This window comes from Rattus rattus, chromosome 1 (assembly GCF_011064425.1).
Source record: "Rattus rattus isolate New Zealand chromosome 1, Rrattus_CSIRO_v1, whole genome shotgun sequence".
Lineage (NCBI taxonomy): Eukaryota > Metazoa > Chordata > Mammalia > Rodentia > Muridae > Rattus > Rattus rattus.
The window spans coordinates 110,277,537-110,289,595 of NC_046154.1; the positions used below are offsets into that span (position 1 = coordinate 110,277,537).

At 44.0% G+C, this 12,059-nt stretch overlaps 1 protein-coding gene across 1 annotated transcript in view; it reads right to left on the minus strand.

Moving 5' to 3' along the window:
- The window catches only part of Mdn1 (midasin AAA ATPase 1), a 124,039-nt gene that overhangs the window by 30,662 nt on the left and 81,318 nt on the right, over nt 1-12,059 (minus strand). The window contains exons 60-73 of the mRNA XM_032904871.1: nt 11,700-11,914; nt 10,747-11,134; nt 10,024-10,133; nt 8,580-9,282; nt 5,818-5,979; nt 5,412-5,682; nt 4,409-4,644; nt 3,916-4,011; nt 3,189-3,283; nt 2,827-2,948; nt 2,339-2,485; nt 1,739-1,848; nt 1,117-1,190; nt 419-617 (exon numbers count right to left, since the gene is read on the minus strand). Coding sequence (XP_032760762.1) covers nt 419-617; nt 1,117-1,190; nt 1,739-1,848; nt 2,339-2,485; nt 2,827-2,948; nt 3,189-3,283; nt 3,916-4,011; nt 4,409-4,644; nt 5,412-5,682; nt 5,818-5,979; nt 8,580-9,282; nt 10,024-10,133; nt 10,747-11,134; nt 11,700-11,914 — 2,928 coding nt within the window. The remainder of the gene's footprint in view (nt 1-418; nt 618-1,116; nt 1,191-1,738; nt 1,849-2,338; nt 2,486-2,826; nt 2,949-3,188; nt 3,284-3,915; nt 4,012-4,408; nt 4,645-5,411; nt 5,683-5,817; nt 5,980-8,579; nt 9,283-10,023; nt 10,134-10,746; nt 11,135-11,699; nt 11,915-12,059) is intronic.

The window sequence follows — 12,059 nt, forward strand, 5'->3', positions numbered from 1 at the left end:
TGTGGATGTTTAAAAACCCAAATTATGGCCAGCGGTAGCACATGCCTTTAATCCAGTATTAAGACAGAGAAACCTGGATTATTTCTTTGTATGTGACTGACCTAGCAAGTCATGAAGTCTGAACCTATCAAGACAGAATGAACAGTAAACTGACTCTCTCCTTTTACCCTTTATGTGGTGTTCTAAGATTTCAAAGTCAGCAGGAGTTCACAGCAATCAGGTTACCTGCGAGCGCCCGGCTGTTATAAGTCCATGGTTTCTGCCTAATTCTGTAGCACAGCGAGGCAAACAACCAAATGCTATATGGATCCAACTAAGGAAAACACATTGCTTAGCTAGTTCCCAGTGCATCCCTTAACCTGATATATCTGGCTTTAGTGGCTTGGGATTAAATCTGCACCACCCCACAAGCTTGTACCTGCCATGCTATTGGCTGTGCTAACAGGGTCTCCCTCAGTGCACTGTTCAGAGCCTGAATGGGTGATGTCTCCATTGTAGCTTCCTCTGTTGGCTTTGGCAAACAGTCAGGCTGTTCTTCCTTGTTGCTCTCTACCAGACATGACTGACAGGGTTCATTCAGCACAGCTTCAAATTTCTTCATGAATTTAAAGAGGGTCCTGATCTCATGAAATAACAGGTGTAAGGTTAAAAACACACCATTTTAATGGAGTTTGAAAGCAAAGAATTATAATGTGGGCGTGTGCAAACGCACACACACACACACACACACACACACACACACACACACACACACACACACACACACACACACCCCTTTATCTTTTACAGCTATAGCTACACCGATCTCTTTAGATATTCACAATCATCCTGGATCTTTAGGAGAAAAAATATGCCAAATACTGTCACCCCACCCTTTCTACAAGAGAAAACTGAAGCCAGCCACAACAGGGTTGCTTTGCTCAAGGTAAACAGCTAGTGGGAGGTAGACGACAAGCCCCCCCAGGTGGGCACAAGGCCTACATTTTTCCTGCAAGGAGAATTTGTTTGTGGTAGCTTGAGAGCAACATAGGTCTGGCCAGGAAAATAATGTAGCAGCAGGCTCCCGGTTTAGTTATGGTTTTTAAAGGTTACACCCAGGCTTAAAAGACAGATTACCTGTGTGTCTTTTCCACAGATTGCTTAATGGACCAGAAGCTGACATCATTCCACTTTGATATCTTCACAAACTCCTGAAAGATAAAGGGCGTTCAGGAAATGGCTTTACAAAGCTTGTAACCCCTCCCCACTTTGTTCCTACATTATCTACTTGTCAAAGGTCCAAAGCCATCCCTTCCCAAATACAGGACCATGTATCAGGGAGTATATACAAGAATAAAAGGGGAACCATGTTATGTGCCTCAAATCAATCAAAAAGGGTGATGTTACTATCAATAACTTATTTGATAAGCACTCCAGCTTAAAAATCGAAGTTAGTCATGTTCCTCGTGTCGGTGTTGGTTCTTCAACTCTACTCATCACTAAAGTATTAAAAAGAGAGGACTCTCCATGCCCTAAGGATTCCATGGCATATGCCCCATATATTATGGCACACTTCTGAGGTAGACAAAGGACCTGGGAAAGACCAGCAGAGCACAGCCTTTCCTGTGGCAGCTCTCCAATAAACTTCTACAGCCTTGTCTCTCACCTCACTACTAGAAGGATCAAAGGACAGAACTAAAGAAAAAAAATTAGGTGATTTTGTTCTTTAAAGGGTAATTATGACAACTACTCATCTTACTTTAAGCTCTTTTTCTATGGGGGAGCGAAGTTCCACAATTTTAGCTTGGACCGGGTCAAGAAATTGCTTGTAAAAATGGTACAAATTCCACAGAACACTGCAAAGTGAATCTGGAAGAAATGAAAAAGAAACATGCTACATCCACTGTATGTGCTTCTGTGCTAGCCTGAGCCTTCCTTACCACCCACACCATAAAATTATGGCACATTCCAGCCAGGTTCGTTAAAACCTGTCTGAGCTCAGCACCCCTCAAAAATGCAGGTTGTCAAAGCTGCCCTAATTTTCATTCCAGCTTCTAGCAGATTTACTGCCATTTTTTTCCTTGCAGATGATATACCAAGAATCTCTTTAGACCAATCCTTAAAACTCATAAAATCAGCAGACACTATGCTTACATTAGAAAATGGCATCTGCTTGCTCACGTACTATATACACTGAGTTTAAGGGGGTGACTTAACTCCAACCTGCCGGGAGGGACACTGACAGCAGTTTTACATGGAGCTCACCCTCAGGCACAAGCTCCTGGCAAGTCACAGCTTCACGGTGAGGCGGGGCCTCAAGACAAACAATAGTGCATCATAAATGAGGGGAAATCCTCACCTTTTCCTTCAACCTGTGGCATCAGCAAGACGTGACAATGGAAAACCAGCAACATCTGGAGTCGCACATGGAATTCTCCCAGGGAAGAGCCTTCAATAAATGCTTGTAATGTGCTCACCAGCAACATCAGCGTCATCGGCTTGTCATCTTTAGAGACACAGAGAGCAACCCACACATGTACTTTCAACCGTCCTTCCCATCCCTAAAACGCATACAGGGTACCAAACAGCCCCCTGGGAAGGAAGGCCCAGTAGGTAGGTACCGCATCAAACTGAAACAAAATCATGTTTACAAGGATTGACTTCCACATAAACCTGTGTGTAAGTTATGTATTAGATGCACTCACATTGCTAGGAAGCTGCTTTTGATATTAACTATCACTTACACCAAGACAATATACACTGAATTATTAGTTCCTGGATACATAGAATGGCATAACTTTATGATGTGGCTGGTTCTCTAGACCCCACACGAGTTGCCCCCCTTACCTTCCTGCTCCTCTGTGCGTTCCTGCATGTGCTTCTCTAGCATCTGATAGATGGAAAACCAGTGTTTGGTGGATTTCTCAGTATGGCGCCTCATGGTATTATCCAAACTCATCGACCAGCAGCTGACCAGAGGGATGGGTTTTAAAGAAAAAAAAAAAGGCAGTGGAAACATTTAGGTAAACTCATTTGAAATCACAGATTCACAATTGATTTGCTGCCTCAGAATGTCTAAGCTATTTAATTAGAACTGTAAGACTGTATAGCCTGTTTAGTGCTTGCTTTAAACTCATAGCTAAAGCATATGCTGTAGCTGCCATTTTAAGACATAACCCAGGGTCAGGCAGGTGGGAAAGGGCACTCACTTCAGCTCCAGCTTACGCCACCGAATGATCATCTGACTGACAAGATCGAGATGTTTCCGCAAAGACAATTCTCGACTTGCATTCTCCTCCCAATCCTAAAGAAACAGAGACCGGTCTTCACAATCACTGAACACCTTAATCATTTCTTTTCCCTCAGTAACATCTTGGACTTTCCTTCAGAGAAGACTATTGGTCCCATAAGAACTTTAGCAATTGCAACAAATGGTTATGTGATACAACACCAACAAAGCCAAAGTTAGAGGCAGGCACAAAAGAAACAAACAAACAAAAAAAACAAAAAAACAAACAAACAAACAAAACAAAACAAAACAAAACAAAAAAAACAAAAAAACCCCACAAAACCCAAGCACAGTTTGTGAATGTCAGAGTTCCTGCTGCTGGCTCTTTATCTTTGAATAAATTCAGCTGACTACTTCCTGTCAAGTAGGAGGACAGCAGACAGCTTGGAGAATGACTGCAGGCCAGGCAGGTTGTCCTAGCATAGTGAACTCCTGGGGTCCTGGCCTTTAGGCCCTACTCTCCAAATAGTTGCTCACCAGCATATCAATTCACTAGCACTGACCTCACCCTAACTCAGAAAGACCAAGCAAGAATCTTAAATCTTTCCTTAAACCAAACTGTACCTTTCTGTTCTAACACAGATATCAACAGAGAAATCTTGTCCCAGTAACAAAAACTAAACAAGGGGAAGGAGGCATCATCTTACCTGTGCCTTTGCCAGAAGGATCTCTAAGCCATTCAGGAGTTTGGAGATGGGACTGGAAAGCGGAAAGCCACGAATTCTGTCCATTACAACCAGCAGCTTAAGAAAAGAGTTTGGGCATTTCAGTAGTCATCAGTGACTGACAGTGTAGAGTCCTAACAGGAAGTTTTACTCTATGCTTCACACCTACAAAAACCCGTGGAAGAAAGCTTACAGGGTTGTGGAATCTGAGTGAGGGACGCCTTCTATAACTTGCCTTATCCTGGAAATAATAGTGATTCTGACAATTTTATTATTCTCTATACTGAGTTGTTATAAAATTGCTAAAACTGGCATATTCATCCTGCATGTGAGGGAAACCTCACTGGGTTACAGGTAAGCCTTTGTTTTTATGTACAAACGTACAAGTCAACATCCCTGGAGACAGTTTGAGACAACACCCTCTGGGAAAACTTGTGCCCCTGGGCAATCCCCTCTTTCTAGCTGGCTACACCACCTGCTGAAGTACAGGGTGCTCTGGCCAGTCCTGTAGCAGCTGACTGACAGCTTCTGAAAGGCTTTGAAGCACAGGCTGGCACTGCCGTGCTTCTGCCACATTGGGGTGCTGGTAGAAATCATAGGGCCCATCAGGCTTCATCATCAGGTCTGAGGTGGCTTCCCCACAGAGAGTGTTAGAGGAGAGAGTGCAGGCCAAAAGCTGACTTCCCAAGAGCTGGTCATTCATCTCGACTCCTGTGAACAAGATTGTGGTAAAGTTGGTGAGCTCAGAAAGACCGTTTGACAGTAAGTTATAAAGAAACAATGAGCTAATTGAGACTAAAGTCTCTTCCCAATGGAGTAATTGATGAGACCATGTGGGAAACTTCATGTAACCAATTGGTATCAACCACATTCTATGAGTCTCAAAAGTGCTGAGTGTTTTAAAAGAGATATGAAATGGGCTGGAGAGATGGCTCAGCGGTTAAGAGCACCGACTGCTCTTCCAGAGGTCCTGAGTTCAAATCCCAGCAACCACATGGTGGCTCTCAACCATCTGTAATGAGATCTGATGCCCTCTTCTGGTGTGTCTGAAAAACAGCTACAGTGCACTTATATATATAATAAATAATAAATCTAAAAAAAAAAAAAAAAAAAAAAAAAAAAAGAGATATGAAATGAGAGGCAAGGAATGTATCTTGGTGTGTGGGGCATGAGGTTTATACTCCCAGCAAAAAAATAAAGGAAACCTCACTGACACCCCCATGAACCTGTTAGGAAAGTATGAATAGAAAAAACGGAAACAGTTCAAGGAAAACTACCACATACACCAAGTCTACATCCTTTCTCATAGGAAGCTACTGAAAACTTGCATTACTGTAGATTTGTAATCGATTTCTTCAATTTTTAAGCTACGGGAATAAGGAACTAAAAGAAATTGGTAATTTCATTATCTTAATTGTTCAGGAGCAGCAACATCATCTCATTTTGACTTCGCCTGAGGTTATCGAGACCTTCCATACCCATCAGATGGTAGAAGTGTGTCAGCAGAGATGCTCCAGTCTGATAGCAAGAAAAAAACAGGCTGAGGTAGTGCTTTGCTTCGTGTGGTGGCGCACTCTGCTGGTACCAAAGGGACCGTGCAAAGCTGAGGCACAACTGCTGGTGTATCAGCATCACCGCCTGCATTGAGCTCTGGGACAGGAGCGTTGGGTCTGTGGCTGCTTCTTCTCTCCCATCCGAAGCTCTCCTTTTCTCTTCCAGTGTTGGCTCCATTAAAATATCTGCAAAGTCCTGAACAGCAATAAGACAATTCATCTGGTTACCATCAGCAGAAAATGAAGGGGAGGAGAATGAACTGTCAAGAGAACAGTGACATTACGACTGACAAACCGGATGTTAACACAGCCACAGAGCTTATCCCGCTACCTTTTCATGCAGTGGGAAGAGCTTCCTGAGCTCCAGCTCCTCTTCCTCCTCCTCACTCAGGGCTGTCCTGCAGCTCCGGCTCCGGTATCTGTACAGGCTACTCTCTTGTTCTGCCTTCTCTTGAGCTATGCGCTCCTGCTCATCCCACTCATTGATGATCTCCTGAAAAGGGAGATGGGCAGAAGAAGGAAGCATTCGTAGGAACACACCAATCTTAGCTTCTTACCAATATAAAAGTTCCATGGGCCCCAAACAAAAGTCAACAGCTAAGAAACAAAGGCCCCTGTAGCAGAGGGCAGATGAGCTTTCTTTCAAGCTGTGGGTCTTCAGCAGTTTCCTAGCTTCCTTTTATAATCTCAAAGGTCTACAAGTCTGTTATAACACAGCTAATCCTAGTGCCCTTTTTGTTCAAGGGAGTTGACAAAGAGTGCATTCAGTGGGCACTTTGGCCAGCTAATCTAGAGTCCAACATTGGACTATGCTAGATAGACACTTCTTTTCTCTCTTTTTAAGAATTATTTATTTTATGTATATGAGTACCCTCTTAATACTGTCTTAAGACCCACTAGGAAAGGGCACCAGACCCCATTACAGATGGCTGGGAGCCACCATGTGGTTGCTGGGAATTGAACTCAGGACCTCTGGAAGAACAGTCAGTGCTCTTAACCACGGAGTCATCTCTGCAGCCCAATAGACACTCCTTGAATACCCCGCTATCTCAGACTTTAGGTCCTCAGATGGGCAAAAACTACAAGTGACAACAGGCAGAGACCAGAGTAATCTAAATAGTGAGGTTCCAGGCAGCTAGAGTTACAGTGAAGTCTTGTCTCCGACAACAAAAACGTAGTAATTGAAGGACACCACGCACTATCAAATGTGGTTGTTGTTGTTTGGTTTCCTTATTTAAGTCTTTTTAAATTAAAATTTAATTGAACATGTGTGTATGTTTTGCCTGCTTGCCTGTGCACTGGGTGTACCTGGTGCCCAACAAGGCCCAGAAAAGGAAGAAGGACCCCTGAACTAGGGTTACGAATGGCTCTGAGTCACTACATAGGTGCTGGCAATTGAACTCAGGTTCTTTGGAAGAGCAACTAATGCTCTCAGTCTCTGAGCCATTTTTCCAACACCTCCTTTTCTTTTTAAAAAATACTCTCTCTCGTATATCTCATATCTTCAAAGCCTTATTATGTAGCTGCAATTGAACTTGAATTTCTTCTGATCCTCCTGCCTCTTCTTTGCAAGCGCTGGAATTGACAATTGCCACCAACTATTTTTATTTTGTTTTTCCCTAAGTCAGGGTCTCTCTCTGTAGCCCTGGCTGTCCTGGAACTCTCTCTGTAGACCAGACTGGTCTTGAACTCACAGAGATCCACCTGCCTCTGCCTCCCAAGTTCTGGGATTAAAGGCGTGTGCAACCACTGACCAGCGCCACCAAATATTAAAGTGCACTTATTATTAAAGAAAGGTATTTAAAGTTAAATGTTTAAGAAGTAGGTTTAAACATTTATATTTTTAAAAGATTCTACCTTGATGTGTTTGAGTATTTTGCCTGTGTTCATGTAAGTGTACCATGTGCATGCCTTGTGCCTTTGGGAGGCTAAAAGAGGGCACTGGGTCCCCTGGAACCAGAATTAGAGGTATTTAGAGGTCATGTAGGTCGTGGAAACCAAACCAAGGTCTTCTAAAGAACAACAGTTTAGCCATATCTGTAGTTTATTAATGTTTTAAAGATAAAGACTTAACGGAATCTGAGACAAGGTCTCATGTAACCAGGTAAGCCAGAACTGGCTGAAGTCTGGAACGATCATCCTATGGGGATGGTTTGCCTGGGCGTAAGCACCCTGATTTAGGAGGTGCCAAGGAACCAAACTCAGGTCCTGTGGTGTGCTGGGTCAGCACTCTGCCCACTGAGCTATACTTCCAACACATTTATTCTCTGTCCTATAGTCCTGGTCTCTAGGTTACCCAAGGATGCATTATTATTATGAGGTACATTGTTTTTCCCTTCAAAATAGTAATTAAAATATTAAATAATTAAATATTAAGTAACTTAATAGCATGAACATATAGTAGAAAATTAGCAACAAAACACATGACAAATAAATAATACAGTGAGCAGGAATCATCACCAAATGCTATTAAATTTGAATACTAGGCAGACGAACTCATTAGTGTTTTGTGTCTTATAGTGTCTGTGTATCTTATACCTCTAGCAATCTAAGGGCAATCAGACTCCATGGGCAGCCTGGAATTAACCCTGACCATCATGTTCTTTTTGTTGTTGAGTACTGAGTCACTACTGCTAGAATATTAAGTTTTAGCAAGCTGTTCCTATAAAGTAAAACAAACAAACAGCAAACCCGAGACATATTAAAAAAGAAAAAAAAAATGCCTGTAATATGCCCCAGAAAGGAAGGCCTCACTAATCTTTTGAAAGATTGAGGAGAGCTGGTCATGAATGCTATGCTAGCACACACCTGTAACCTCAGTATTTAAGATGGTAATCCAGGATAAGTGTTGTAAGTTTGAGGCTGGCCTGGGCTACATAAGGAGCGCTAAGGCAGCCAAAGATATAGTAACACCCTGTCTCAAAAAATCCAACCGAACAGCAACAAAAAAGCATACCCCACCCTTACACACTTTGTAGTCAAAGGAAAAAAAGAAACAGCATCAGACAAGTGAATAGCCATTTTCCCAACCATGCTCTTCCACAGCAGCTCCCTCAGGAGAGAGGGCAGGCAGACATCCAGGGACTGGCTTACCTGACACAGATGTCTGAAGAGTAGAAGGGCCCTCTGGTCTAGCTCCCCTTTGCACAGCACATGTGAGCGCAGATAAAGGAGAGCATTCATCAGTAACTGCTCCCGGGTAGGGTAAGGTTGCTGGTTCTTGCCTTCTTCCTTTCTTGCTGCACGTTTGACCATCAATTTCCCAAGACCTCGCAGAGCTTCTGCGGAGTTCCCTGAGCATAAAGCATCTGCATGAGCATGGTAGGTGGGGAAGCTGGGGCCCACAGACGGGAAAGCTAGCACGGCCATAGCCAGAGCCTCCACATGTTCTGCACAGATCACACTGCTGTGGAGGGAGGCATGGACCTCAGATGCCACTAGCCTCATGCCATGCTGCAATTGCAAGATGGAAGCCTGTAATGGGGTCACAGTATCTGGATACAAGGCATACTCTTCTACTAGCCGCTTCCTAAACTGATGGTGTGACTGCTGCCAAGAGGCCTCTTCCTTTAGAAGATTCTGGAGCACTTGAGCAGACTTTGGTCCATCTGTGTGGAGGGCCTGAAGAAGCCGCATGAGCAGGTCCTGAACAGCAGTGACCTTGGCGATGCTGGTGACATAGTGGTGAATCTCCTGTACCAAGGTCTCATAATTGGGTAGGTGGGGTCTGAAGGCCTGTTTTTTTGACAGGCTGTGGACTAAATTCTCCAGGTGACTGATCCTTTGGGGAAGTAACCTGAAGGCAAATTACCAACATATAAATGCTGTTAGAAAGGCAGTGAATTCAGAAAAGAGAATGAAAAGAATCATCTGCTAAGGAAACTGTAGGGGAAACACTGGCAATGATAATGAAAATGGAGAACACCCTTAGCGCAGTTATGGATTACCACACTTGCTTGATAAGTACTTTAAATGCATCTCATCACGCCCTTGGCTGTCCTGGAACTCATTCTAGATGATGCTGGCCTAAAAAAACTGATATCCCCCTGCCTCTGACTCCCAAGTGCTGGGATTAAACACTCTACCACTGCCCAGCTTTCAATAGCATTTAAAAAAAAAAAAAAAAGGTTTATTTTATTTTTAATTGTGTGTCTATGTGTAGGTATGCAGGCTAAAGTGACGGTGCCTGAGGCATCAAGATACCCTGGAGCTACAGTCAGAGCTTGCTAAGAGCCTCCTTATAGGAGTGGTGTGAATCCGACTCAGGTCCTCTGCCAGGGCAGTACACATTAAAAAAAACCAAAAATCACCGAACCGTCTCTTTAGTCCAACCTCCTGTGTCTTTTTCTTCTTTTTGACTATACATGTTTCTTGACCACAATGAAGGATCTGGGCTATAACTGGTCATGTAGTTCTCAGATATACACCACTACCAATCACACTAACATAATTACAGTACCAGTCAACCCCCTACTGTCTTTTCTAAAAACAAGGTGTCGGTACCACCCTACCCCCAACACAAACTCTGCTGCTTTACTTGATATGTGGGTGAGAGTGGCTGGTAATTATGTCATCTTCCAGGTCTCTTCCGGTTTGTAGGTGGGACAACAGGTTCCGGGTCTTCAGCTCACACTGCAGCTGGCATAACTATTGGAAAAAGGAATAAAAGGTCTTCTGTGGTAACAGCCATGACATGCACATGATGGATAGAATCTGAACGACCCCAAGACTTGGACCACTCGGTTCAGAGTTGTCAGCCAGAGAAAGTACTCTCCTCTGCTACTGAGCTCCTAAGCGTCTGCCGACAGTAGTGAGGCTTTCATCCTACAGCAGCTATGGATTCAAGGCAGAGAACCCCACATTACATCCTCTAGGTCTAGGGACGCAATTCCACTATTTCTCTCATAATGCCTACTTTCTCCCTGCTAAACTGAGTCAGAAATCTTAGAGGAAAATGCAGTCTTTATAAAACTCATGAGAGGCTGGGTGTGATGGTGCTCCCATTTAATATATAGTACTCAGGAGGCAGAGGCAAATTGATCTCTGAGTTCAAGGCTAGCCTGGTCTACAAGGTGAGTTCCAGGACACACAGAGAAACTATGTCTCAAACAAATCAACCAACCAACCAACCAACCCACCCCGGCCCAAATAAGACTCATGAGACTGCTCACCTCTACATAGCCTTACAGGGAACAAAGGAGTAAACTATAACCAAACTCAAAGGGAAGGAGCTCGGGCCTCCTCTGGCCCTGCCTCTTACCTCCTCTTGGGCATATTTGAGCTTATATGCCTTCTTCACTGCAGGGTCAAAGCGGGTCTGAGGAACCCAAGTCTGAATCTGGAGTAAGCCAAGGCTGACCCAGAGCCTCCCACGCCGGGCTGCTTCACGAAGGTTCTGCTTACTCTCCCCTTCACCAATAAAGTAGTGCAAGGAGGTGAGCAGGAGACAGAGTAGTTCTTTGGGAAGCACCTCTTGACCACCTATACTCGCCAGAGTCTGGTCCACATGGTGGAAGGCCTGAGTGTCCCCAAGCAGCAGATGTTCACAGTTCTGCATGTACTCCTGCCGCTGGGGTGCAGGAAGCAGCTCCGTAAGGCCCAGCAGGTACCGGCACAGGACCAGCCCCTGGAGGCGAGAATCCGTGCGTCTGTGGGGACATGACACAGCACTTACAGAGTCACAGGGAATCAAACAACCTGTGAATACATACTATCTTTTCAGGAGATAATAACTACAGGCTGTTGAGGTGAACTTTACATGTAATCTTGCATGATTTTTTTTGTATTACCTGTTGGCGCAAATATTCTTTTTTTTTTTTTAAAAAAAAATTGTTTATATTTATTTTATTTATCAGTACATTGCAGCTGTCTTCAGACACACCAGAAGAAGGCATTGGATCCCATTACTGATGGTTGTGAGATACCATGTGGTTGCTGGAATTTGAACTCAGGACCTCTGGTAGAGCAGTCAGTGCTCTTTACCACTGAACCACCTCTCTAGCCCTCAAATATTCTTAAAATACAGGAATTAAACTCACAGAAGCCTGTTACAGATTGTTAAGCAAGCTGCTTTACTAAAAACAAAACAAAACAAAACCTACCCTCCTCATGAGAATCAGGTATCTGACTGAGCCTTAAGTTCTGAATGAGCTCTTGTCACACAACGATGGAAAGCAGACCACAGCAGTAAGACTGTTCCAGGGTGAGAAATACCTGAATTCAGCTACTGAAGGCACAGTCATGTTGGTCCACAGCAATGACCTGATGTCCTGGAGCTGTTGGGCTCTCTCAACCCACTCTCCCAGAGTGACATGTGAGGAAGACAGGAGGGGCAGGCCGCTCACATCCCAGGAGCTTCCGCTGCTGCTGTTTGTAAGCACGCCAAAGCAGCACTTGGAGAACACAGCTCTGCAGAGGCTACCAGGGCCCTGAGCAACAAGAGACCCATGTAACTCAGAGATAGAAGCAGACAGAAGAGACAGGAGACAAATAAACACAAAATTGTCCAGCTGTCTTCCTATGGAAGTCTCATCCTATGTGTGCATTTCTCATGCTTTTTCTTTCTTTTAGTTT